This window comes from Bombina bombina, chromosome 4, assembly GCF_027579735.1.
Source record: "Bombina bombina isolate aBomBom1 chromosome 4, aBomBom1.pri, whole genome shotgun sequence".
Lineage (NCBI taxonomy): Eukaryota > Metazoa > Chordata > Amphibia > Anura > Bombinatoridae > Bombina > Bombina bombina.
Window position 1 is genome coordinate 874,090,628 of NC_069502.1, and position 25,654 is coordinate 874,116,281.

At 43.5% G+C, this 25,654-nt stretch overlaps 1 protein-coding gene across 1 annotated transcript in view; it reads left to right on the top strand.

Annotated features, from left to right (window-relative positions):
• LOC128657389 (zinc finger protein OZF-like) overlaps positions 1 to 25,654 on the top strand; it is a 160,698-nt gene that overhangs the window by 74,135 nt on the left and 60,909 nt on the right. The window contains exon 5 of the mRNA XM_053711721.1: positions 16,414 to 16,518. Coding sequence (XP_053567696.1) covers positions 16,414 to 16,518 — 105 coding nt within the window. The remainder of the gene's footprint in view (positions 1 to 16,413; positions 16,519 to 25,654) is intronic.

The window sequence follows — 25,654 nt, forward strand, 5'->3', positions numbered from 1 at the left end:
TTCAAGATGGAGACTATTCGGACTATTCTACCTCTGATCCAGGAGGGTCAATATATGACTACCGTGGACTTAAAGGATGCGTATCTACACATCCCTATTCACAAAGATCATCATCAATTCCTCAGATTCGCCTTTCTAAACAGGCATTACCAGTTTGTGGCCCTTCCTTTCGGGTTGGCCACGGCTCCCAGAATTTTCACAAAAATGCTAGGGTCCCTTCTGGCGGTTCTACGACCACAGGGCATAGCAGTGGCACCTTATCTAGACGACATCTTAATTCAGGCGTCGACTTTCCAGATAGCCAAGTCTCACACAGACATTGTTGGCTTTTCTGACATCTCACGGGTGGACATAAAAAAAGAGTTCTCTCTTCCCTCTTACAAGAGTTTCCTTCCTAGGGACTCTGATAGACTCGGTAGAAATGAAAACATTTCTGACGGAGGTCAGAAAGTTAAAACTCTTATCCACTTGCCGAGCTCTTCATTCCATTCCTCGGCCATCAGTGGCTCAGTGTATGGAGGTAATCGGACAAATGGTAGCGGCAATGGACATAGTTCCTTTTGCCCCTCTACACCTCAGACCACTGCAACTATGCATGCTCAAACAGTGGAATGGGGATTATGCAGACTTATCTCCTCAACTGCATCTGGACCAGGAGACCAGAGATTCTCTTCTCTGGAGGTTGTCTCAGGACCACCTGTCTCAGGGAATGTGCTTCCGCAGGCCAGAGTGGCTCATTGTAACGACAGATGCCAGCCTGCTAGGCTGGGGTGCAGTCTGGAACTCCCTGAAAGCACAGGGCTTATGGTCTCGGGAGGAAGCTCTCCTCCCGATAAACATTTTAGAACTGAGAGCGATTTTCAATGCGCTTCAGGCGTGGCCTCAGCTTGCTGCGGCCAAATTCATCAGGTTTCAGTCGGACAACATCACGACTGTAGCTTATATCAATCATCAGGGAGGAACAAGGAGTTCTCTAGCGATGATGGAGGTAACCAAAATAATCCGGTGGGCAGAGGATCACTCTTGCCATCTCTCAGCAATCCACATCCCAGGAGTAGAGAACTGGGAGGCAGATTTTCTAAGTCGTCAGACTCTTCATCCGGGGGAGTGGGAACTCCATCCGGAGGTATTCGCCCAGCTGATTCAGCTATGGGGCACATCAGAATTGGATCTGATGGCGTCTCGTCAGAATGCCAAACTTCCTCGTTACGGGTCCAGGTCCCGGGATCCCAAGGCGGTACTGATAGATGCTCTAGCAGTGCCTTGGTCCTTCAATCTGGCTTATGTATTTCCACCGTTTCCTCTCTTCCCACATCTGGTTGCCAGAATCAAGCAGGAGAGAGCTTCGGTAATTCTGATAGCTCCTGCGTGGCCACGCAGGACTTGGTATGCAGACCTAGTGGACATGTCCTCAGTTCCACCGTGGACTCTGCCAATGAGGCGGGACCTTCTAATTCAAGGGACGTTCACGCATCCAAATCTAATTTCTCTGCGTCTGACTGCTTGGAGATTGAACGCATGATTTTATCAAAGCGTGGTTTCTCTGAATCGGTCATTGATACCCTGATTCAGGCTAGAAAGCCTGTCACCAGGAAGATTTATCATAAGATTTGGCGCAAATATCTTTATTGGTGTGAATCCAAGGGTTACTCGTGGAGTAAGATTAGGATTCCTAGAATATTGTCTTTTCTCCAAGATGGTTTGGAGAAGGGATTATCTGCTAGTTCTCTTAAAGGTCAAATATCTGCTTTGTCTATTCTACTTCACAAACGTCTGGCAGATGTCCCAGACGTTAAAGCATTTAGTCAGGCTTTGGTCAGAATCAAGCCTGTATTTAAACCTGTTGCTCCGCCATGGAGCCTAAACTTAGTTCTTTAAGTTCTTCAAGGGGTTCCGTTTGAACCTATGCATTCCATAGATATTAAGCTTCTATCTTGGAAAGTTTTTTTTTTTAGTAGCTATCTCTTTGGCTCGAAGAGTTTCTGAGCTATCTGCTTTACAATGTGATTCCCCTTACCTTGTTTTCCATGCAGATAAGGTGGTTTTACGTACCAAACCTGGGTTTCTTCCTGAAGTTGTTTCTAATGAGATTGTGGTTCCTTCTTTGTGTCCTAATCCTTCATCTAAGAAGGAACGTCTGTTACACAATCTTGATGTGGTTCGTGCTTTAAAATTCTACTTACAAGCAACTAAAGATTTCCGTCAAACATCTTCTTTGTTTGTTGTTTATTCTGGTAAACTGAGAGGTCAAAGGGCTACGGCTACCTCTCTTTCCTTTTGGCTGAAAAGCATCATCCGTTTGGCCTATGAGACTGCTGGACGGCAGCCTCCTGAAAGGATTACTGCTCATTCTACTAGAGCTGTGGCTTCCACATGGGCTTTTAAAAATGAGGCTTCTGTTGAACAGATTTGTAAGGCGGCGACTTGGTCTTCGCTTCATACTTTTTCCAAATTTTAAAAATTCAATACTTTTGCTTCTTCGGAGGCTATTTTTGGGAGAAAGGTTCTACAAGCAGTGGTGCCTTCCGTTTAAGGTCCCTGTCTTGTCCCTCCCTTCATTCGTGTCCTAAAGCTTTGGTATTGGTATCCCACAAGTATGGATGAATCCGTGGACTCGATACATCTTACAAGAGAAAACATAATTTATGCTTACCTGATAAATTTATTTCTCTTGTGATGTATCGAGTCCACGGCCCGCCCTGTTTTTAAGACAGGCATATATATTTTTATTTTTAAACTTTGTCACCACTGCACCCTATGGGTTCTCCTTTTTCTTCCTAGCCTTCGGTCGAATGACTGGGGGGGTGGAGCTAAGGGGGTAGCTATATAGGCAGCTCTGCTGTGGGTGCTCTCTTTGCCACTTCCTGTAGGGGAGGAGAATATCCCACAAGTAAGGATGAATCCGTGGACTCGATACATCACAAGAGAAATAAATTTATCAGGTAAGCATAAATTATGTTTTTCCTCTAATTATAAGTGTTCATTTTTATGCTCCAAGAGTGTATTGGACATTGAGAAGCATGTACAGTAAGATTCTGTAGTGTTAAATAAACGTTTCTACTATGTAAACACAGCACAGGTAGCTAATTATATTTGAACTATTTTGTGGTTTGTATTTTTATGCTCCAAGAGTGTATTGGACATTGAGAAACATGTACAGTAATATTCTGTAGTGTTAAATAAACGTTTTATTGAAAAATTAAGGTGTTATAGTAATTTTTTAATAAAATCGCGATTAAATCGCAATTGTGGTTTTTTTTGTTTTTTTTTTGTTTTTTTTTAAATTCGCAATTCCCCCCCCCATATCACCCAGCACTAGTGTGCATGTATGAAGGGTGTGATTTACAGGTAAGTGTGCGTGTATGAGGGGTGTGAATTACAGGTAAATGTGCATGTGTACAATAAAAATTGTGAAATAAAAAAATCACAAAAAGCAATATAAGTGAAAAATAATGTGATTATTAAAGTATATATAATCCAAAATAAAGTGCACTAAAGTGTCATCTTAGTGAAGTTTCTCTACAAAAAAAATAATTGTGCAATATTGTAAAGGCCGTGTCACTAGACATAGGCCGTTATGTCCCAAAATAGCCATGAGCCGAAGCAACACTACACAGTAGCAGACAGAAGCACATAACAAACATGATTATAAACCATCTGGTCTGATGAAGGGGACGGTTTGATCCCTGAAACGTCGCAACAATTAACCACGTTTTGTTATTTAAAGTCCAGTGAGTGTGGGTCTATTTTGCAGTATTGATAACCATTGTTCCTGACACCCTGGCCAGTCAATGAGGAGGTGTGAGAGTGCTTATCCCACAACTATTGCTTTTTATATATATATATATATATATATATATATATATATATAAACACAGTGTGTATATACAGGAACTGGTTTAGCCGTATTTGGTGTGCACAATAATATAGACAGTTGGGACTCATGGTATATGAGGGGTTCTCGTTATTGTTGGTTGTTAGCCCTTGTTTTTAAACCATTTTATTGTTTTTACTTGTATGTATTAAATACTTCTATCCCATATCTGGCTACGCTTCAACATATCACAGAATTGACTGTGTATTAGGGGTGCCTAAAATAATCGATTCTGCGATGCATCGCGATGCAGCCTGTTAACGATGCTGCATCGATGCAGTGCAGATCAGAATCGATTCAGGGGTGACATCATCGCGCAACGTCACGTGACCCCGCCTCTCTCACATAGCAGACGAGCCGACAGCATTTGTGTCAGGATTAATCTGGTTACAGCCCCCAGCTACACCACATCAGGACTTCCTGTGCACACTGCGCAGATACCTGACCCAGAGAGCATTACCAATAGACCTCCTCTCACATGTTCCGGTCAGGAATTTTTATGACACCTATCCTAAAGAGCCGACAGCAGCCTCATGTAAACAGTGAATCTTTTCTTGTATTATAGATTCACTGTTTACTGTTGCGGTCTCTGCTGCATGTTTCCTCTCTGTCAGACCCCTAGCCCAAAGGAGCATTTGAGGGTTGCTATTAGATACAGCAAGTCAAAAGTTTTACAGCAACCCTCAAATGCTCCTTTGGGCTAGGGGTCTGACAGAGAGGAAACATGCAGCAGAGACCGCAACAGTAAACAGTGAATCTATAATACAAGAAAAGATTCACTGTTTACATGAGGCTGCTGTCGGCTCTTTAGGATAGGTGTCATAAAAATTCCTGACCGGAACATGTGAGAGGAGGTCTATTGGTAATGCTCTCTGGGTCAGGTTTCAGATGTCTGCATGTACTCCGTGAGAATGTTTGAGTGAGTACACTGCTGCTGGTTTTCCTTTGTAAAATAAATCTACACATACATATCTGTGCATATTGTAGCATTATGTTTATAAGTGCTCTTCCATCTTACACAGTTGTTTAAAAGATTATTATATATACACACACACACTATATATATATATATATATAATATATATATATATATATATATATATATAGTGTGTGTATGTATAGATCTCTCTCTCTCTCTATATATATATAAATAAATGTGTGTATGTGTATATATATATATATATATATATATATATATATATATAAGTGTGTGTGTATATATATATATATATATATATATATATATATATATATATATATATATATATATTAAATATGGAATAGAACAAGATCATGAAAATCATAGGCAGTAATCGTGATGCATCGCGATGCATCGTAGAATCGAATCGTATCGAATCGTTACGATGATAATCGTAATCGAATCGAATCGTGAGACAAGTGAAGATGCGCAGCTCTACTGTGTATGAGCCTTTAAATAATATGGTACATTTGGAAAAGAACATAATAATGCTTCATCAGATGCGAGTACAAACTTGGCGTTTTTTATTTGTTTTTTTTGGAGATAAATACTTCTCATACAATATTGCACTATTATTGCTTTTTCTTTGTTTTGTAGAGAAACTTCCCTAAGAAGACACTTTGAAAGACTTGATTTTGGATTATATATCCTTTATTAATCATATTTCCTTCTTAATACAGGGAGAGTCCACAGCTGTATTCCTTACTTGTGGAAAATACTGAACCTGGCTACCAGGAGGAGGCAAAGACACCCCAGCCAAAAGCTTAAATACCTCCCCCACTCCCCTCATCCCCCAGTCATTCCTTGCCTTTCGCCACAGGAGGTTGGCAGAGAAGTGCCAGAAGATTTCGGAGTAGTTCCTAGGAAGGGTTATCTACCCTTCGATGTGGGACTGGAGTTTTAAGTAGTCTTGTCAGCCTCTCAGAGCATTGACGAATGTTAGGGTCTGGAGATACAGGTAGAGTCTATTCTGCGAACCCATCTGTGACTCCTTTATCTATATGGAATCAAGGGTTAATATCTCCTGAGGGGGATTATTGAACAGTGGGGATTAATCTGATAGTTTTATTGGATTGACGCTGCGACATGTATGGGATGTTTTTTTTCTGGCTCATTGGAACATACAGGCTTACTTTCGCTTTCAAAGCTGCGCAGTTTATTAAGCTGGGGTGCTTTTTATAGCAGGGGCGGTCCTGCATGGTGCACCATGTGACCGGGTGTGTTTGCGGGTTTTACTTTCCTTTCCTGGCGATCTAGTTAATGGAGAGGTCCAAGTTCTCTGTGCCTGGGTTATAGGAGGTGTTGAGTGCCCCAGTCACTGGGGGTTAATAAGGTGCCTTAGCATTAAAGTATACTTTTCCTTAGATAGTCTGTGGGATTGTGCCCTAGCTATGGAGGCTTCTAATGCGTTAGGTTAGTCCCTCGATGCCTAAATCTAATGCCTGTGTATATTGTGAGGAGGTTGAGGTTTTCCCGCCTGCCCAACTATGTTCCATATGCCTTAATAAAGTAATTGTGTCAAAGAAAACTAATATATTTGATACTACTGAGCTGTTCACCTCCTGAGGAGTCTCCGGCCCGTGAAGTGCGTACCCTACATTCATCTCCCGTTATACATGCAACTTCCCATCACACTCTTAGCCCTCCGGTGGGAGCGTGCCTGTTGCCTCCAGACTTCTCCACACAATTACAAACGACGTTGTCTGCGGCCATTAGTGCTTTACCTTGCACTGCTAAGCGCAAGCAAAAGGTTAAATATTGCTATCCTTCCCAGGGGGCATCTGAGAGTTTGTTAGATTTAACAGATACGATGCGATCATTCTGATACTTCAGAGTATGAATTTTCTGGGTCGGAGGCTGCTACATCTAAACCTCCGGCTGCGGAGGAACCAGATTTCAGATTTAGGATTGAACATCTACGCTTTCTTCTAAAAAAGGTGTTAGCTACGTTGGAGGTTCCGGAGGCTAAACTGCCTGAGGAACCTTTGATTCCTAAATTAGATCTAGTTTACAAAGACAGGGTGGTTCCACATACTTTACCCATTCCCGTAAAAATGGTGAATATTATTAAGAACGAATGGGAGAGCATTGAAACTTCCTTCTCCCCTTCTTCTTCCTTTAAGAAGTTATTCCCACTTCCGGACAATCAGTTGGAGCTGTGGGACACTGTCCCTAAGGTGGATGGGGCTATCTCCACGCTTGCTAAACACACCACTATCCCTCTTGAGGATAGTTTGTAATTTAAAAAGCCCATGGATAAGAAAATGAAAACTCTGTTGAGAAAGAAGTTTCAGCATTCGGGATCTTATTTCAGCCCACGGTGGCTGTGGCCGCGGTGGCGGGTACAGCTACCTACTAGTGCAACCACTTGTTGGATTTGATCGAGTTGGAGAGTCCTCTCGACGCTATCCTACACAGGATTAAAGCCTTAAGAGTTGCTAACTCTTGCATTTGCCGGTCCTCTTCTGGATCGCGTAAGGGACAGACTGTCGCTATTTGCAGACGCTTGGTTCAGGGATTTGCAGGATCCATGGGTCCTAGAGGTCATAGATCAGGGTTACAAAATAGGCTTTAAGTCTCAGCCACCTAGGGGCAGATTCCTTCTCTCAAACCTGTCTTCCAGACCAGAAAAGAGGGAGGCCTTTCTGGGGTACGTACAGGATCTAAGCTACCTAGGAGTCATTGTCCAAGGTTCCTATCGCAGAGAGAGGTTTGGGGTACTATTCAAACCTGTTTGTGGTCCCGAAAAAAGAAGGAACCTTCCGTTCCATTCTGGACCTAAAGTGCATAAACAAATTCCTAAATGTTCCATCATTCAAGATGGAAACGTTACAGTTAATTCTTCCCTTGATTCAAAAAGAGAGAAAAGAGTTCCCTGGTACCAAACACCAGGGTGGATTTCCTGGGTACTATTATAGATTCCATAGACATGAGAATCTTTCTATCAGACAAGAGACGTTGCAAGCTAGCTTCAATATGTCCTGCTCTCTAGGCCCACAACTGTTCCCTGTCAGCAATACACATTCCGGGTGTGGACAACTGGGGTGCGGATTTTCTCAGCAGACAATCCCCAGAAATAGATCTGATGGCGTCCCGTCTCAACACCAAGCTACTCAGATATGGGTCGAGGTCCAGGGATCCTCAGGTGGAGCTAATAGATGCATTAGCTGTGCCATGGAGGTTAAATCTGATTTCTTCTGTTATGTGTGATCAGTCCACGGGTCATCATTACTTCTGGGATATAACTCCTCCCCAACAGGAAATGCAAGAGGATTCACCCAGCAGAGCTGCATATAGCTCCTCCCCTCTACGTCAGTCCCAGTCATTCTCTTGCACCCAACGACTAGATAGGATGTGTGAGAGGACTATGGTGATTATACTTAGTTTTTATGACTTCAATCAAAAGTTTGTTATTTTACAATAGCACCGGAGCGTGTTATTACTTCTCTGGCAGAGTTTGAGGAAGAATCTACCAGAGTTTTTTACTATGATTTTAACCGGAGTAGTTAAGATCATATTGCTGTTCTCGGCCATCTGAGGGAGGTAAAAGCTTCAGATCAGGGGACAGCGGGCAGATGAATCTGCATTGAGGTATGTAGCAGTTTTTATTTTCTGAATGGAATTGATGAGAAAATCCTGCCATACCGTTATAATGTCATGTATGTATACACTTCAGTATTCTGGGGATGGTATTTCACCGGAACTACTCTGTTAAAAGTCACTAATCCTTTTAATAAGTATTTATCATGTTAAACGTTTTTGCTGGAATGTAGAATCGTTTACATTTCTGAGGTACTGAGTGAATAAATATTTGGGCATTATTTTCCACTTGGCAGTTGTTTGGTTTTAATTATGACAGTTTCGTTTCTCTTCACTGCTGTGTGTGAGGGGGAGGGGCCGTTTTTGGCGCTCTTTGCTACGCATCAAAAAATTCCAGTCAGTTACTCTTATATTTCCTGCATGATCCGGTTCATCTCTGACAGATCTCAGGGGTCTTCAAACTTCTTTAGAGGGAGGTAGATTCTCTCAGCAGAGCTGTGAGAATTTTATATTGACTGTGAATAAAAACGTTGCTCTGTAATTTTTATGTCAAATTTAATTATTGTTATTTTTCTAATGGGAACAAACCTTTGCTAAAAGTTGTGTTGTTTTAAAGTTTGATGCTATAACTGTTTTTCAGTTCATTATTTCAACTGTCATTTAATCATTTAATCGTTTAGTACCTCTTTGAGGCACAGTACGTTTTTGCTAAAAAAGATTATAACCAAGTTGCAAGTTTATTGCTAGTGTGTTAAACATGTCTGACTCAGAGGAAGATATCTGTGTCATTTGTTCCAATGCCAAGGTGGAGCCCAATAGAAATTTATGTACTAACTGTATTGATGCTACTTTAAATAAAAGTCAATCTGTACAATTTGAACAAATTTCACCAAACAGCGAGGGGAGAGTTATGCCGACTAACTCGCCTCACGCGGCAGTACCTGCATCTCCCGCCCGGGAGGTGCGTGATATTATGGCGCCTAGTACATCTGGGCGGCCATTACAGATAACATTACAAGATATGGCTACTGTTATGACTGAAGTTTTGTCTAAATTACCAGAACTAAGAGGCAAGCGTGATCACTCTGGGGTGAGAACAGAGTGCGCTGACAATACTAGGGCCATGTCTGATACTGCGTCACAGCTTGCAGAGCATGAGGACGGAGAGCTTCATTCTGTAGGTGACGGTTCTGATCCAAACAGATTGGATTCAGATATTTCAAATTTTAAATTTAAATTGGAGAACCTCCGTGTATTACTAGGGGAGGTCTTAGCAGCTCTCAATGATTGTAACACCGTTGCAATACCAGAGAAACTGTGTAGGTTGGATAAATACTTTGCGGTACCGGCGAGTACTGACGTTTTTTCCTATACCTAAGAGACTAACTGAAATTGTTACTAAGGAGTGGGATAGACCCGGTGTGCCGTTTTCACCCCCTCCAATATTTAGAAAGATGTTTCCAATAGACTCCACCACTCGGGACTTATGGCAAACGGTCCCTAAGGTGGAGGGAGCAGTTTCTACTTTAGCTAAGCGTACCACTATCCCGGTGGAGGATAGCTGTGCTTTTTCAGATCCAATGGATAAAAAATTAGAGGGTTACCTTAAGAAAATGTTTGTTCAACAAGGTTTTATATTGCAACCCCTTGCATGTATCGCGCCGATTACGGCTGCGGCAGCATTTTGGATTGAGTCTCTGGAAGAGAACCTTAGTTCATCTACGCTAGACGACATTACGGACAGGCTTAGAGTCCTTAAACTAGCTAATTCATTCATTTCGGAGGCCGTAGTACATTTAACCAAACTTACGGCTAAGAACTCAGGATTCGCCATACAGGCACGTAGGGCGCTGTGGCTAAAATCCTGGTCAGCTGATGTTACCTCTAAGTCCAAATTACTTAATATACCTTTCAAGGGGCAGTCTTTATTTGGGCCCGGTTTGAAAGAAATTATCGCTGACATTACAGGAGGTAAGGGCCACGCCCTACCTCAAGACAAAGCCAAAGCTAAGGCTAGACAGTCTAATTTTCGTCCCTTTCGGAATTTCAAAACAGGAGCAGCATCAACCTCCACTGCACCAAAACAGGAGGGAGCTGTTGCTCGTTACAGGCAAGGCTGGAAGCCTAACCAGTCCTGGAACAAGAGCAAGCAGGCCAGGAAACCTGCTGCTGCCCCAAAGACAGCATGAACCGAGAGCCCCCGATCCGGGACCGGATCTAGTGGGGGGCAGACTTTCTCTCTTCGCCCAGGCCTGGGCAAGAGATGTTCAGGATCCCTGGGCGCTAGAGATCATATCTCAGGGATACCTTCTAGACTTCAAATTATCTCCCCCAAGAGGGAGATTTCATCTGTCAAGGTTGTCAACAAACCAGATAAAGAAAGAAGCGTTTCTACGCTGTGTACAAGATCTGTTATTAATGGGAGTGATCCATCCGGTTCCGCGGTCGGAACAAGGACAAGGGTTCTACTCAAACCTGTTTGTGGTTCCCAAAAAAGAGGGAACTTTCAGGCCAATCTTAGATTTAAAGATTCTAAACAAATTCCTAAGAGTTCCATCGTTCAAAATGGAAACTATTCGGACAATCTTACCCATGATCCAAAAGGGTCAGTACATGACCACAGTGGATTTAAAAGATGCTTACCTTCACATACCGATTCACAAAGATCATCACCGGTATCTAAGGTTTGCCTTCTTAGACAGGCACTACCAGTTTGTAGCTCTTCCATTCGGATTGGCTACGGCTCCAAGAATCTTCACAAAGGTTCTGGGTGCCCTTCTGGCGGTACTAAGACCGCGAGGGATTTCGGTAGCTCCGTACCTAGACGACATTCTAATACAAGCTTCAAGCTTTCAAACTGCCAAGTCTCATACAGAGTTAGTTCTGGCATTTCTAAGGTCGCATGGATGGAAAGTGAACGAAAAGAAGAGTTCTCTTTTTCCTCTCACAAGAGTTCCATTCTTGGGGACTCTTATAGATTCTGTAGAAATGAAGATTTACCTGACGGAAGACAGGTTAACAAAGCTTCAAAATGCATGCCGTGTCCTTCATTCCATTCAACACCCGTCAGTAGCTCAATGCATGGAGGTGATCGGCTTAATGGTAGCGGCAATGGACATAGTACCTTTTGCACGCCTACACCTCAGACCGCTGCAATTGTGCATGCTAAGTCAGTGGAATGGGGATTACTCAGATTTGTCCCCTACTCTGAATCTGAATCAAGAGACCAGAAATTCTCTTCTATGGTGGCTTTATCGGCCACACCTGTCCAGGGGGATGCCATTCAGCAGGCCAGACTGGACAATTGTAACAACAGACGCCAGCCTACTAGGTTGGGGCGCTGTCTGGAATTCTCTGAAGGCTCAGGGACTATGGAATCAGGAGGAGAGTCTCCTTCCAATAAACATCCTGGAATTGAGAGCAGTTCTCAATGCCCTTCTGGCTTGGCCCCAATTAACAACTCGGGGGTTCATCAGGTTTCAGTCGGACAACATCACGACTGTAGCTTACATCAACCATCAGGGAGGGACAAGAAGCTCCCTAGCAATGATGGAAGTATCAAAGATAATTCGCTGGGCAGAGTATCACTCTTGCCACCTGTCAGCAATCCACATCCCGGGAGTGGAGAACTGGGAGGCGGATTTCTTGAGTCGCCAGACTTTTCATCCGGGGGAGTGGGAACTTCATCCGGAGGTCTTTGCCCAAATACTTCGACGTTGGGGCAAACCAGAGATAGATCTCATGGCGTCTCGCCAGAACGCCAAACTTCCTCTCTACGGGTCCAGATCCAGGGATCCGGGAGCGGTTCTGATAGATGCTTTGACAGCACCTTGGAACTTCGGGATGGCTTATGTGTTTCCACCCTTCCCGCTGCTTCCTCGATTGATTGCCAAAATCAAACAGGAGAGAGCATCAGTGATTCTAATAGCGCCTGCATGGCCACGCAGGACTTGGTATGCAGATCTAGTGGACATGTCATCCTGTCCGCCTTGGTCTCTACCTCTAAGACAGGACCTTCTGATACAGGGTCCATTCAAACATCAAAATCTAACTTCTCTGAAGCTGACTGCTTGGAAATTGAACGCTTGATTTTATCAAAACGTGGTTTTTCTGAGTCGGTGATTGATACCCTGATACAGGCTAGGAAGCCTGTTACCAGAAGGATTTACCATAAAATATGGCGTAAATACCTATACTGGTGCGAATCCAAAGGTTACTCCTGGAGTAAGGTTAGGATCGCTAGGATATTGTCCTTTCTACAAGAAGGTTTAGAAAAGGGTCTATCAGCTAGTTCATTAAAGGGACAGATTTCAGCTCTGTCCATCTTGTTACACAGGCGTCTGTCAGAAAATCCAGACGTCCAGGCCTTTTGTCAGGCTTTAGCTAGGATCAAGCCTGTGTTTAAAGCTGTTGCTCCGCCATGGAGTTTAAACTTAATTCTTAACGTTTTACAGGGTGTTCCGTTTGAACCCCTTCATTCCATTGATATAAAATTGTTATCTTGGAAAGTTCTGTTTTTAATGGCTATTTCCTCGGCTCGAAGAGTCTCTGAGTTATCAGCCTTACATTGTGATTCTCCTTATCTGATTTTTCACTCAGACAAGGTAGTTCTGCGTACTAAACCTGGGTTCTTACCTAAGGTAGTCACTAACAGGAATATCAATCAAGAGATTGTTGTTCCATCCTTGTGTCCAAATCCTTCTTCAAAGAAGGAACGTCTTCTACACAATCTGGATGTAGTTCGTGCCCTCAAGTTCTACTTGCAGGCAACTAAAGATTTTCGCCAAACTTCTTCCCTGTTTGTCGTTTATTCTGGACAGAGGAGAGGTCAAAAAGCTTCTGCTACCTCTCTCTCTTTTTGGCTTTGTAGCATAATACGTTTAGCCTATGAGACTGCTGGACAGCAGCCTCCTGAAAGAATTACAGCTCACTCCACTAGAGCTGTGGCTTCCACTTGGGCCTTTAAGAATGAGGCCTCTGTTGAACAGATTTGCAAGGCTGCAACTTGGTCTTCGCTTCATACTTTTTCCAAATTTTACAAATTTGACACTTTTGCTTCTTCGGAGGCTATTTTTGGGAGAAAGGTTCTTCAGGCAGTGGTTCCTTCTGTATAATGAGCCTGCCTATCCCTCCCGTCATCCGTGTACTTTTGCTTTGGTATTGGTATCCCAGAAGTAATGATGACCCGTGGACTGATCACACATAACAGAAGAAAACATAATTTATGCTTACCTGATAAATTCCTTTCTTCTGTTGTGTGATCAGTCCACGGCCAGCCCTGTTTTAAGGCAGGTAAATATCTTTTAAATTATACTCCAGTCACCACTTCACCCTTGGTTACTCCTTTCTCGTTGATTCTTGGTCGAATGACTGGGACTGACGTAGAGGGGAGGAGCTATATGCAGCTCTGCTGGGTGAATCCTCTTGCATTTCCTGTTGGGGAGGAGTTATATCCCAGAAGTAATGATGACCCGTGGACTGATCACACAACAGAAGAAAGGAATTTATCAGGTAAGCATAAATTATGTTTTATCTATTCCCACCAATACCACTCCTCCCTCGGGTAGTGGCGTGAATCAGACAGGAGCAGGCGTCGGTGATCCTGATTCCTCTGTTGTGGCCGTGAAGGATATGGTTCGCAGATCTGGTGAGGATGTCATCTTCTCCTCCGTGGAGGTTACCTTGTCACAGGGATCTGCTGGAACAAGGACCTTTCCTCCATCAAAATCTAGATTCTCTGAGGCTGACTGCGTGGAGATTGAACGCTTAGTCTTAGCCAAGAGAGGGTTTTCAGAGAGTGTTATTGATACTCTCATTCAAGCTCGTAAGCCGGTTACTCGTCGCATCGATCATAAGGTGTGGAGGACCTACTTATTCTGGTGTGAAGAGCGTGGTTTGTCCTGGCACAAAGGTTGCCAGGATTCTTTCTTTTCTCCAGGATGGACTGGACAAGGGCCTGTCTGCTAGTTCCTTGAAGGGACAGATTTCAGCCTTGTTTATCGCTGAGCTTCCGGATATACAGTCCTTTGTTTAGGCTCTGACTAGAATCAGGCTGGTGTTTAGATCTACGGCTCCTCCTTGGAGTTTAAATCTTGTTCTTAAAGTTTTGCAACAGGCTCCGTTTGAGCCTATGTATGAGGTTGATATTAAGTTATCTTGGAAGGTTCTTTTTCTACTTGCTTTTGCTTCTGCGCGCATAGTCTCTGAGATTGCTGCCCTGCAATGCGATCCTCCTTATCTGGTTTTCCATGCCGATAAGGCTGTTCTACGAACAAAGTTTGGATTTCTTCCTAAGGTTGTGTCATATCGTAATATCAAACAGGAAATTGTGGTTCCTTCCTTATGTCCTAAGCCTTCTTCTAAGGAACGTTTACTACATAATCTGGATGTCCTTCGTGCCTTTAAATTCCTTTGTAGCCTGAAGATAGAATTTCGACAAACTCCCTCTTTGTTTGTCATCTATTCTGGGAAGCATAAGGGTCAAAGGCCTCTTTTTAACTTCTTTATCTTTTTGGTTGAGGACCATCATCCGCTTGGCATACAAGACAGCGGGACACAAGCCTCCTCAGAGGATTACAGCTCATTCGGGAGAAAGGTTTTGCAGGCTGTGGTGCCCTCAGTTTAAGGGCCGCCTCTCTTTTTACCCTCCATTAGCATTCAGTGTCCTCTGGAGCTTGCGTATAATTTCCCATAAGTAAGGAATGCAGCTGTGGACTCTCCCTGTATTAAGAAGGAAACCATAAATTATGCTTACCAGATAGTTTCCTTTTCTTCTGTAAAGGGAGAGCACAGCTCCCGCCCGTATTCTCTGATGGGCGGCCCTAAATTTTAGTTTATTCTTCTGGCACCTTTTTTGTCCTGATATTTCTCCTACTGTTCCTTGTTCCCTCGGCAGACTGACTGGGGGATAACGGGAGTGGGGGAGGTATTTAAGCCTTTGGCTGTGGTGTCTTTGCCGCCTTCTTGTGGCCAGGTTCAGTATTTCCCACAAGTAAGGAATGCAGCTGTGGACTCTCCCTTTACAGAAGGAAAGGAAATTATCTGGTAAGCATAACTTGTGTTTTTCAAGTGTGCATGTGTGAGGGGTGTGTGTTACAGGTGAGTGTGCATGTATGATGTGTATGAGGGGTGTGAGTTACAGGTGAGTGTGCACGTATGATGTTTGTAAGGAGTGTAATTTACAGGTAAGTGTGAATGTATGATGTGTGTGAGTTACAGATAAGTGTGCACGTATAATGTGTGTGAGGGGTGTAAGTTACAAGTAAGTTTGCATGTTTGAGGTTGTGTGTTACAGGTGAGTGTGCACGTATGATGTTTGTGAGGAGTGTAATTTACAGGTGAGTGTGCATGTATGATGTGTGTGAGTTACAGGTAAGTGTGCATGTATAATGTGTGTGTGAGGAGTGCGAGTTACAGGTAAGTTTGCATGTTTGAGGTTGTGTGTTACAGGTAAATGTGCACATATGATGTTTGTGAGGGGTGTGAGTTACAGGTAAGTGTTCATGTATGAGGGTAAAGCGTTACAGGTAAGTGTGCACGTATGTGTGTGAGTTACAGGTGAGTGTGCACATATTATGTTTGTGAGGGATGTGAATTACAGGTGAATGTAAACATATGATGTGAGTTACAGGTGAGTGTGCACATATGTGTGTGAGGGGTGCAAGTTACAGGTAAGTTTGGATGTATGAGGTTGTGAGTTACAGGCAAGTGCGCACGTATTATGTGTGTGAGGGGTGTGAACTACAGGTTACAATGCATCTATGATGTGTGTGAGGCACACAGGTTATAGGTAAGTGCACACGTATGTTTAATTTGAGGCAGGTTTCAGGTGAGTGTTATGTCCAAACCTACCTTTTAGCTTAAAATATGTAAAATAATTCAAGAATAAGAAGAAAAAATACCTGTGTGTCTATCTGGTGCTATTGTCTGTCTCTATCATAAAACCATTTTTTTTTTATATTTCCAAAAGTTATAAAAACTAGATCATGTGATATAAAAACAATCTGCTTTATTTGTACAGGTGAAGATAACACTGATATAGTGACATTTGTCATAACAGAAGATATATTTGGAAGACAACAGCTGGGAGCAAAAGATGAGGAGACCAGAGACCTCATCAGACAAGGTAATCTGCACGTGTTGTTGTGTCTAAGGGACCAGGTTTATAGATCAGTGTGCACGTGTGTTGTCTCTGAGGCACACATGCTACAGGGGAGTGTGCACATGTTGTTGTGGCTGAGGGAGCTGGTTTATAGATCAGTGTGCACGTGTGTTGTGTCTGAGGCACACAAGCTACAGTGGAGTGTGCACGTGTGTTGTGTCTAAACTTCTCTTTTAGCTAAAAAGATGTAAGATGGGATTTCCGGTGGACGGGCAACAAGCAAGCAGCTCAACTTTGGAGCTCTGTGCGGCTCTTTGTTCCAATAGTGGAACTTAAAGGATATCTACTGCCCAAAGCATATTGGTCATTGAAAATGTCCTGATCTTAACGAAGCTAGAGAACTTCATCTCTCACCCACCGGAGGGCAAATAGCACAGAACAAGTGGGGAGTGCAGTCCCTTGTATTCCTATCACGGCCATATTGGCCTCTCTGTAGTGCACCAAAAGCAACACACTTTCACTGACTCCTAGAAGCTGGTGACATCGACTGGTGATTACACCGCAGTAATACCACGCACCATCTACATCTCCCCTGGCACTATCAGGACTTCGGCTTGGACCCCCAATACGCTGTATTGGCTCGTCAGAGCAAGTAGCTGCAATCATCAGACCGGGGAAGCTCCAGTCGGCAGCAAAGACAGGACAGTGGGAGCGAGGCTCAGACGCCTGGTAAGGTTGCCACAGTTGGGACAATAATGCTGTTGATTGCCATTTGGGTGGAGGATGGAGGAGTAGCTGTTTGATCCCCACATACAGGGAAACAAAGGTGCAAACACAGCAGCGCCATCTTGACGGCACAGTTCTCCTTCCCATGAGATTTGAGGACTGTCCAAGATTGCCCGGAGATTCAGAGTGAGCCCAGAGCCTTGGTAAAGTAACTGATTAATTACCCACCCTCACACAAATTAATTTTAGAGGGACACATCTTATAGTGGACCATTGAATTCTGAGACATTTAGGGTGTATTTGGACACACTGTTCCTGGAGGGCACATTGCCTTTATTATAGTATGGGGATGAGGGACTGAGGACACTCATACAGTGCTGTTGGAACTGTTGAACCTTATCCTGCAACACATTCTACTGACTCAGCAAGACACATTTTCAACTTTCAGTGATGCTTTAATATTGACTGAGCAGTTGATTCCTGAGTACAGTATCTCTTGGCATATGAAGGCATTCACTCTCAGGGCACCCTATCCAGCTTGTTGTGGATCTGTAAAGTATTGCATCAACTTTTGTCAGCAGGAACAATTCGCTGATAGTGAGGTTTTTACCTGAAAACATTTTCAGCAACCTCTGAAAACCCTATTGAGTTGTTCACCCTGGGTGTGGTTATTATATATACAGGGAGTGCAGAATTATTAGGCAAGTTGTATTTTTGAGGATTAATTTTATTATTGAACAACAACCATGTTCTCAATGAACCCAAAAAACTCATTAATATCAAAGCTGAATATTTTTGGAAGTAGTTTTTAGTTTGTTTTTAGTTTTAGCTATTTTAGGGGGATATCTGTGTGTGCAGGTGACTATTACTGTGCATAATTATTAGGCAACTTAACAAAAAACAAATATATACCCATTTCAATTATTTATTTTTACCAGTGAAACCAATATAACATCTCAACATTCACAAATATACATTTCTGACATTCAAAAACAAAACAAAAACAAATCAGTGACCAATATAGCCACCTTTCTTTGCAAGGACACTCAAAAGCCTGCCATCCATGGATTCTGTCAGTGTTTTGATCTGTTCACCATCAACATTGCGTGCAGCAGCAACCACAGCCTCCCAGACACTGTTCAGAGAGGTGTACTGTTTTCCCTCCTTGTAAATCTCACATTTGATGATGGACCACAGGTTCTCAATGGGGTTCAGATCAGATGAACAAGGAGGCCATGTCATTAGATTTTCTTCTTTTATACCCTTTCTTGCCAGCCACGCTGTGGAGTACTTGGACGCGTGTGATGGAGCATTGTCCTGCATGAAAATCATGTTTTTCTTGAAGGATGCAGACTTCTTCCTGTACCACTGCTTGAAGAAGGTGTCTTCCAGAAACTGGCAGTAGGACTGGGAGTTGAGCTTGACTCCATCGTCAACCCGAAAAGGCCCCACAAGCATCTTTGATGATACCAGCCCAAACCAGTACTCCACCTCCACCTTGTTGGCGTCTGAGTCGGACTGGAGCTCTCTGCCCTTTACCAATCCAGCCACGGGCCCATCCATCTGGCCCATCAAGACTCACTCTCATTTCATCAGTCCATAAAACCTTAGAAAAATCAGTCTTGAGATATTTCTTGGCCCAGTCTTGACGTTTCAGCTTGTGTGTCTTGTTCAGTGGTGGTCGTCTTTCAGCCTTTCTTACCTTGGCCATGTCTCTGAGTATTGCACACCTTGTGCTTTTGGGCACTCCAGTGATGTTGCAGCTCTGAAATATGGCCAAACTGGTGGCAAGTGGCATCTTGGCAGCTGCACGCTTGACTTTTCTCAGTTCATAGGCAGTTATTTTGCGCCTTGGTTTTTCCACACGCTTCTTGCGACCCTGTTGACTATTTTGAATGAAACGCTTGATTGTTCGATGATCACGCTTCAGAAGCTTTGCAATTTTAAGAGTGCTGCATCCCTCTGCAAGATATCTCACTATTTTTGACTTTTCTGAGCCTGTCAAGTCCTTCTTTTGACCCATTTTGCCAAAGGAAAGGAAGTTGCCTAATAATTATGCACACCTGATATAGGGTGTTGATGTCATTAGACCACACCCCTTCTCATTACAGAGATGCACATCACCTAATATGCTTAATTGGTAGTAGGCTTTCGAGCCTATACAGCTTGGAGTAAGACAACATGCATAAAGAGGATGATGTGGTCAAAATACTAATTTGCCTAATAATTCTGCACTCCCTGTACACTGCAACACTTATTTCACTGAGTACTCCTCATACGTTATAAAGTCCTTCAACCACATGGCCATTTAATGCTTGCCAGAGATAATCATATTCTGTGTACTGTGTTAAATACTCGTTAAATGTACCTGAAAATATCTTTGTTTAAATTCTGCATAGGAGACATACATATGCAAAGAGTTGAGGTATAATATATGTTCATCACAATACTGCGGGAGCTACAATTGTATTGTTGTGGTGTTTCTTTATCCTTATGGTATTTCTTCTATAAGGTACGAAGATTCCACGGATTCATCCTTTACTTGTGGGATATTATCCTCCTGCTAACAGGAAGTGGCAAAGAGCACCACAGCAGAGTTCTCTTTATAGCTCCTCCCTTAGCTCCACCCCCCAGTCATTCTCTTTGCCTACTCTAAGTACTAGGAAGGGTAAAGTGAAAGAGGTGATAAAATATTAGTTTTTAATTTCTTCAAGCAAGAGTTTTTTGTTTTAAATGGTACCGGTGTGTACTATTTACTCTCAGGCAGCAGATGGATGAAGACTTCTGCCTGGAGGATGATGATCTTAGCATTTGTCACTAAGATCCAGTGCAGTTCCCACAGAAGCTGAGGGGTACAGGAAACTTCAGTGTGAGGAATGTTTTCATGCTATATAGCAGTGAGGTATGTTCAGTCATATTTTCTGGAGAGACTGGGTATTTCAGAAAGGCTGACAGTATCCCCATGAGGGTAAGGGTAAGCAGTAATCCTAAGAGCTTTAGAAGGGCATTACTAAGCTTGCATAAGGGGCTAATTAAAAAATGGTTGACACTGGTTTTTGAATGTTTGGGGGCAAACGTTTTATGAACTGGGAGTGCTGCTAACGTTTTGTGGGCAATAATGTTTTTTTTTTGGCAACTTTATTGAGGGTACACTTGGCTTATTTTTTGGGTCTCAGAACCCACATGGCTAGTTTAAAACCGCTCTGGTGCGGTTCTTTGAGGCTGTAAAGACATTGCGTGAGATGGGCGGGGCCTATTTTCGTGCCTCAGATGCGCAGTTGTTTTCACTCAGCAAGCAGCAAGCTCCAACTCCTGAGGGCTCTTGTGGATGTTTTGGGCCAAATCGAAGCTTTAACCCCATATTTACAATCCCTGAGGGCAGGTAGGCGCCACAGCAGGGCTGTGGCAAGGTGCTGGGGTGTTTTTTTCCGGATTTAGGCCTTATTTCAATCCGGTTTGCACAATAAAGGGTTACATTTTTTATTTTCTTGTGGGGCAAACTTAACTACACGAATTGAGTCTGCTATCAAAAATTTGAAAAGTTTGGTGTATTTTAAAGCAGTTTTGCAGAACGTATATGCTTTTTTTCTCTTAAAGGTGCAGTACCGTTTTTTTAAGATTGCTGTTTTTTTTCACTAAATTAAAGTGTTTTCAAGCTTTCAGGCCTGTTCAACATGTCTGACATTGAGGAAAGTCATTGTTCAATATGTTTAGAAGCCATTGTGGAACCCCCACTTAGAATGTGTCCCTCATGCACTGAAAGGTCAAAACATATTTTAGCTACTAAAAGTATGTCGCAGGATGATTCTCAGTCAGAAGTGAATCCGGTTATGCCATCTAATTCTCCCCAAGTGTCACAACCATTAACGCCCGCACAAGTGACGCCAAGTACTTCTAGTGCGTCTAATTCTTTCACCCTGCAAGATATGGCCGCAGTTATAAATACTACCCTCACAGAGGTTTTATCTAAGCTGCCTGGGTTGCAGGGGAAGAGCAGTAGGTCTGGTGTGAGAACAAATGCTGAGCCCTCTGATGCTTTATTAGCCATATCAGATGTAACCTCACAATGTTCTGAGTTGGGGGTGAGGGATTTGCTGTCTGAGGGAGAGGTTTCTGATTCTGGAAAGATGTTCCCTCAGACAGACTCAGATATGACAGCTTTTAAATTTAAACTAGAACACCTCTGCTTGTTGCTCAGGGAGGTTTTAGCGACTCTGGATGATTGTGACCCTATTGTAGTTCCAGATAAATTGTGTAAAATGGACAGATTTCTAGAGGTTCCTGCCTACACTGATGTTTTTCCGGTCCCTAAGAGGATTTCGAGCATTGTTACTAAGGAGTGGGATAGACCAGGTATTCCGTTTGCTCCCCCTCCTACTTTTAAGAAAATGTTTCCCATATCAGACACCATGCGGGACTCGTGGCAGACGATCCCTAAGGTAGAGGGAGCTATTTCTACCCTGGCTAAGCGTACAACTATACCTATTGAGGACAGTTGTGCTTTCAAAGATCCTATGGATAAAAAATTAGAGGGTCTCCTAAAGAAAATATTCGTTCATCAGGGTTTTCTTCTCCAACCTATAGCGTGTATTGTTCCTGTAACTACTGCAGCTGCTTTTTGGTTTGAGGCTCTGGAGGAGGCTCTTCAGGTTGAGACCCCATTAGATGATATTCTGGATAGAATTAGGGCTCTCAAGCTAGCTAATTCTTTCATTACAGATGCCGCTTTTCAACTGGCTAAATTAGCATTAAAGAATTCAGGTTTTGGGGGCGGAGCCTAGCCGCGATCCAAGATGGCAGCATCCCCTTAGAGCTCTGTAGTCCCCTTAAACTTTTGCATAAAATTAACGTTCTCAGGCTGACTTAATTAAATTCTAATAGCGGCGGATCTGGCGGTGAGGCAAGCAGGATCCCAAATCTAAAGCAGTAGCAAGCGGAATAGCAAATTAGCCCTCACTCTGGCGGACATCGCACGCACTGAAGCCTAAGGTACCCGGAGTGAAGCGGGAGACTCACACCATCACACAGCTCACCTATATACCAAGAACAGGAGTGCCCGATCCCCGGCGTAGCTGTGGTCTCTCGTGACCATAACCTAGAAGACCTTTCAAACACAGCCGCGGCGCAGTGCCGCAACGCTAGGCCTCACCCACGTGACCCAGAACGCATCATAACTCCACACTGCAGAAGAGAAACTGAACCGAGGGAAAGACATCCTTCCGTAAGTAATATATGACAGCAGGGCCAAACGAACAATTAAATACTGAACATACCCAAGGCACATTATAACAAGAACCTCAGCTGCGGCAATTTATATCACTGCTCTATTAACAAGACAACTGCATACAACCGCGGGCCAGTATTGACTGAGGTAGATGGACTGCAGTACTACACAGGGCATAAATTAGAAGCCCGAGCTCACTACAAGCGAACTATTACAAACAAGACCATCTTGACCTGACACAAAAGATAAACTACAATATCTAATGAGTGCGCACTGAGACCTGCTTTACTCAGAACAGCAGGAGATCTTCAGGACTCTGGTCCAATTAAAGACTAAGATAACAGCACAACACTACAATAAGAGATGACAAGCAAAAGGTCAGCCAAACCGCCAAAAAGTGTGCAATCCTCAGCTTTGGAGAATTATTTCACCCCTTCTGAACCTACAACACCAGCTGGAGGTGGGAGCCAGAATATAGCGAGACAGATAACAATGGCATTGGTTCATGAACCTGAGGGGCAAGCATGCAGTTCACTATACCTTACCAAAGAAGACATAAGACACCTATCCTCTAAAGAGGATATTAAAGAGGCTATGATGGACTTTAAATCTATGTTTGGAGAGCTTAAAAGAAATATTGAATCTGTAGATCAGCGGGTCACTATAATAGAAGAGAAACAAGACACGCTGAGTTCAGACCTACAACAACAGAACAATTGCTTGCAGGCCCAAGACGGCACTGTGCAGGCTCTTATGGACAGGGTGGAAGATCTGGAGAACAGGAGCCGGAGGAACAACCTCCGGCTCAGGGGAGTAACAGAAGCAGTCGATCCCCCTGCCCTGCAGAACTACATACAGGAATTCGTCAGACATCTAAAGAAGGACGAGTCTGCCTCAGAAGTACAGATAGAAAGAGCACACCGAGCTCTGAGGCCTAAGCCACCTAGCAGAGCCCCGCCTAGGGACATCATAATGAAATTACTATCGTTTAAGGACAAAGAAGATATTCTAAGGCTTGCCAGGGCACAGCACCCGATAGAATTCAGAGGATCCGAGATCCAGGTATACTCTGACCTTTGCCCAACAACTCTGCAAAAGCGTAGGGACCTGAGGTTCATTACGGCAGTCCTTAGAGACAATAGAATCCCATACAGGTGGGGTTTTCCCACATGTCTGATAGCAACAAAGAACAATACTTCACATGTCCTTAAATCCATAGAAGATCTACCCGGTTTCACCCAGGCATTGGACATCCACATCGCCCCTCCACAGGACATTGATGATGACAACCGCAGAGCCCCGAGAAGGCCTCCCCCTGGAGACCGCCGGCCAATGGCACAGTGAACAAAAATTTAAAGACTAGAAGGACTCTTAGTAGTGAGATATAGGTAACCTGCTGATGCAGAACTGACACTGCCTGGATCACTTACAGGTCGTATGTAGCACAGATACTCATAGATATTAATGTTTACCTGATGTTATGTTTTCACATCTGTATAGGGTACTAGATAACATGGATACGTCCTATCGGGCAACACATATCTTTACATTATATCTACCCAGTAAACAAGGAACAGACAGAAGACTCTTGACCTAACACACCCTCCCTTCATAATCACACCTCCCTATATAGCATAGAAAACAGAGAGGAGAGGTCCGCCCTCGCGGCCTTCGGCGCCGGATTTGGCGCCGGGGGCTGGGAGGGCGGAACTGATAGTAACAATACACATAGAAGCAGCCTAAGGAGGGAGTGGTATGGGATGTATAGGCATATACCTATGGATAAGATATCTGAAGGCACAGGTTATGTGATTCAATACTTCTGTACTTACTGTTTTGAGTTCATGTCACACATGTTGTTTACAGTTATGGTTTGTTATGCCGTTTAGAAATGAATAATTAGAGAACGTTAGTTTACTAAGTTGATTACAAATGTTCATGTTTATAGCGAAAGTGAGGGGACAACTACCCCCCCGACCTATTGAAGTAACTGTTTAGTTAGAGTCAGTTAATTATCAATTGACGCCTAACACAGTACACCTTTCTTTTTTTTTCTCTCTTTCTTTATTCTCTCTCCCCTACATTTTCTTGCCACCCCCTTTCCACACCAACTTATATCCTATTCCATTTTTCTTCTCTACTCACTCTTTTCTATCTTTTTTTTTTTTTTTTTTTTTTTCCCTCTCCCCCTCCTCCCCCTCCTCCCCCCCCTCTTCTTTTCTTTCTCCCATAGATACTCACCCCCTTTTCTGACCCACCCCGCTTCCCCTCCCCTCCAGGCTCTCTGAGAGTTGACAACTCTCCCCACACACTATGGCACCAAACCAGAACCGACCACGCCCTATAGAGCTTGTTACAATAAACACTAAGGGGATGAACAGTCCTAATAAGCGTTCCATACTCCTTAGGGATATGCACAGAATGAGTGCGGATATCGTACTATTACAAGAAACGCACTTTTCAGTTAGTCACGAACCTAAGTGGTGCTCCCACAGATACCCTGTAGCGATCTTTGCGTCAGGCCCCACAAAAAAGAACGGGGTGGGGATACTGTTCAGCGCAAACACACCATTTCAGGTCATACAGACATACAAAGACCCGGAGGGCAGATATTTTGTGGTCACAGGACTCCTATATCATAGGCCTATCACTCTAGTCAACATCTACTGCCCCAACCACTCTCAACATCTCTTTCTGCCAAAAGTCATCCGGAAAATACAAGAACTTAAAGTGGGCATTCTATATGTAGGGGGGGACCTTAATGCATCACTTGTCCCTTTGTTGGACACTTCCGACGGCCTCTCCAGCACCCCCCATAAGATACTGAAACACATTAATGCCTCATTGACAGAACTAGGGTTGTATGACGTTTGGAGAACACACCACCCCGCAGACAGGAACTACACCTTCTATTCACACCCCCACAGGAAGTACTCCAGGATAGACTATCTTTTCACTGATACAATAGGGCTAACAATTACTAGAAGTAGTAATATCCACCAAATCACTTGGTCTGATCACGCCCCTGTGGGGTGCGCAATCTTATGGCCCACCGTCCCAGTCACACCTTATATATGGAGGTTAGAAGATACCCTACTAGATGACCCCTTGTTTGGTAGGGAATTGAGTGACGCTATCCTGGAGTACTTTCGTCACAATACCGATGACCAATTGCCAGTCACCACGGTCTGGGAAGCACATAAGTGCACC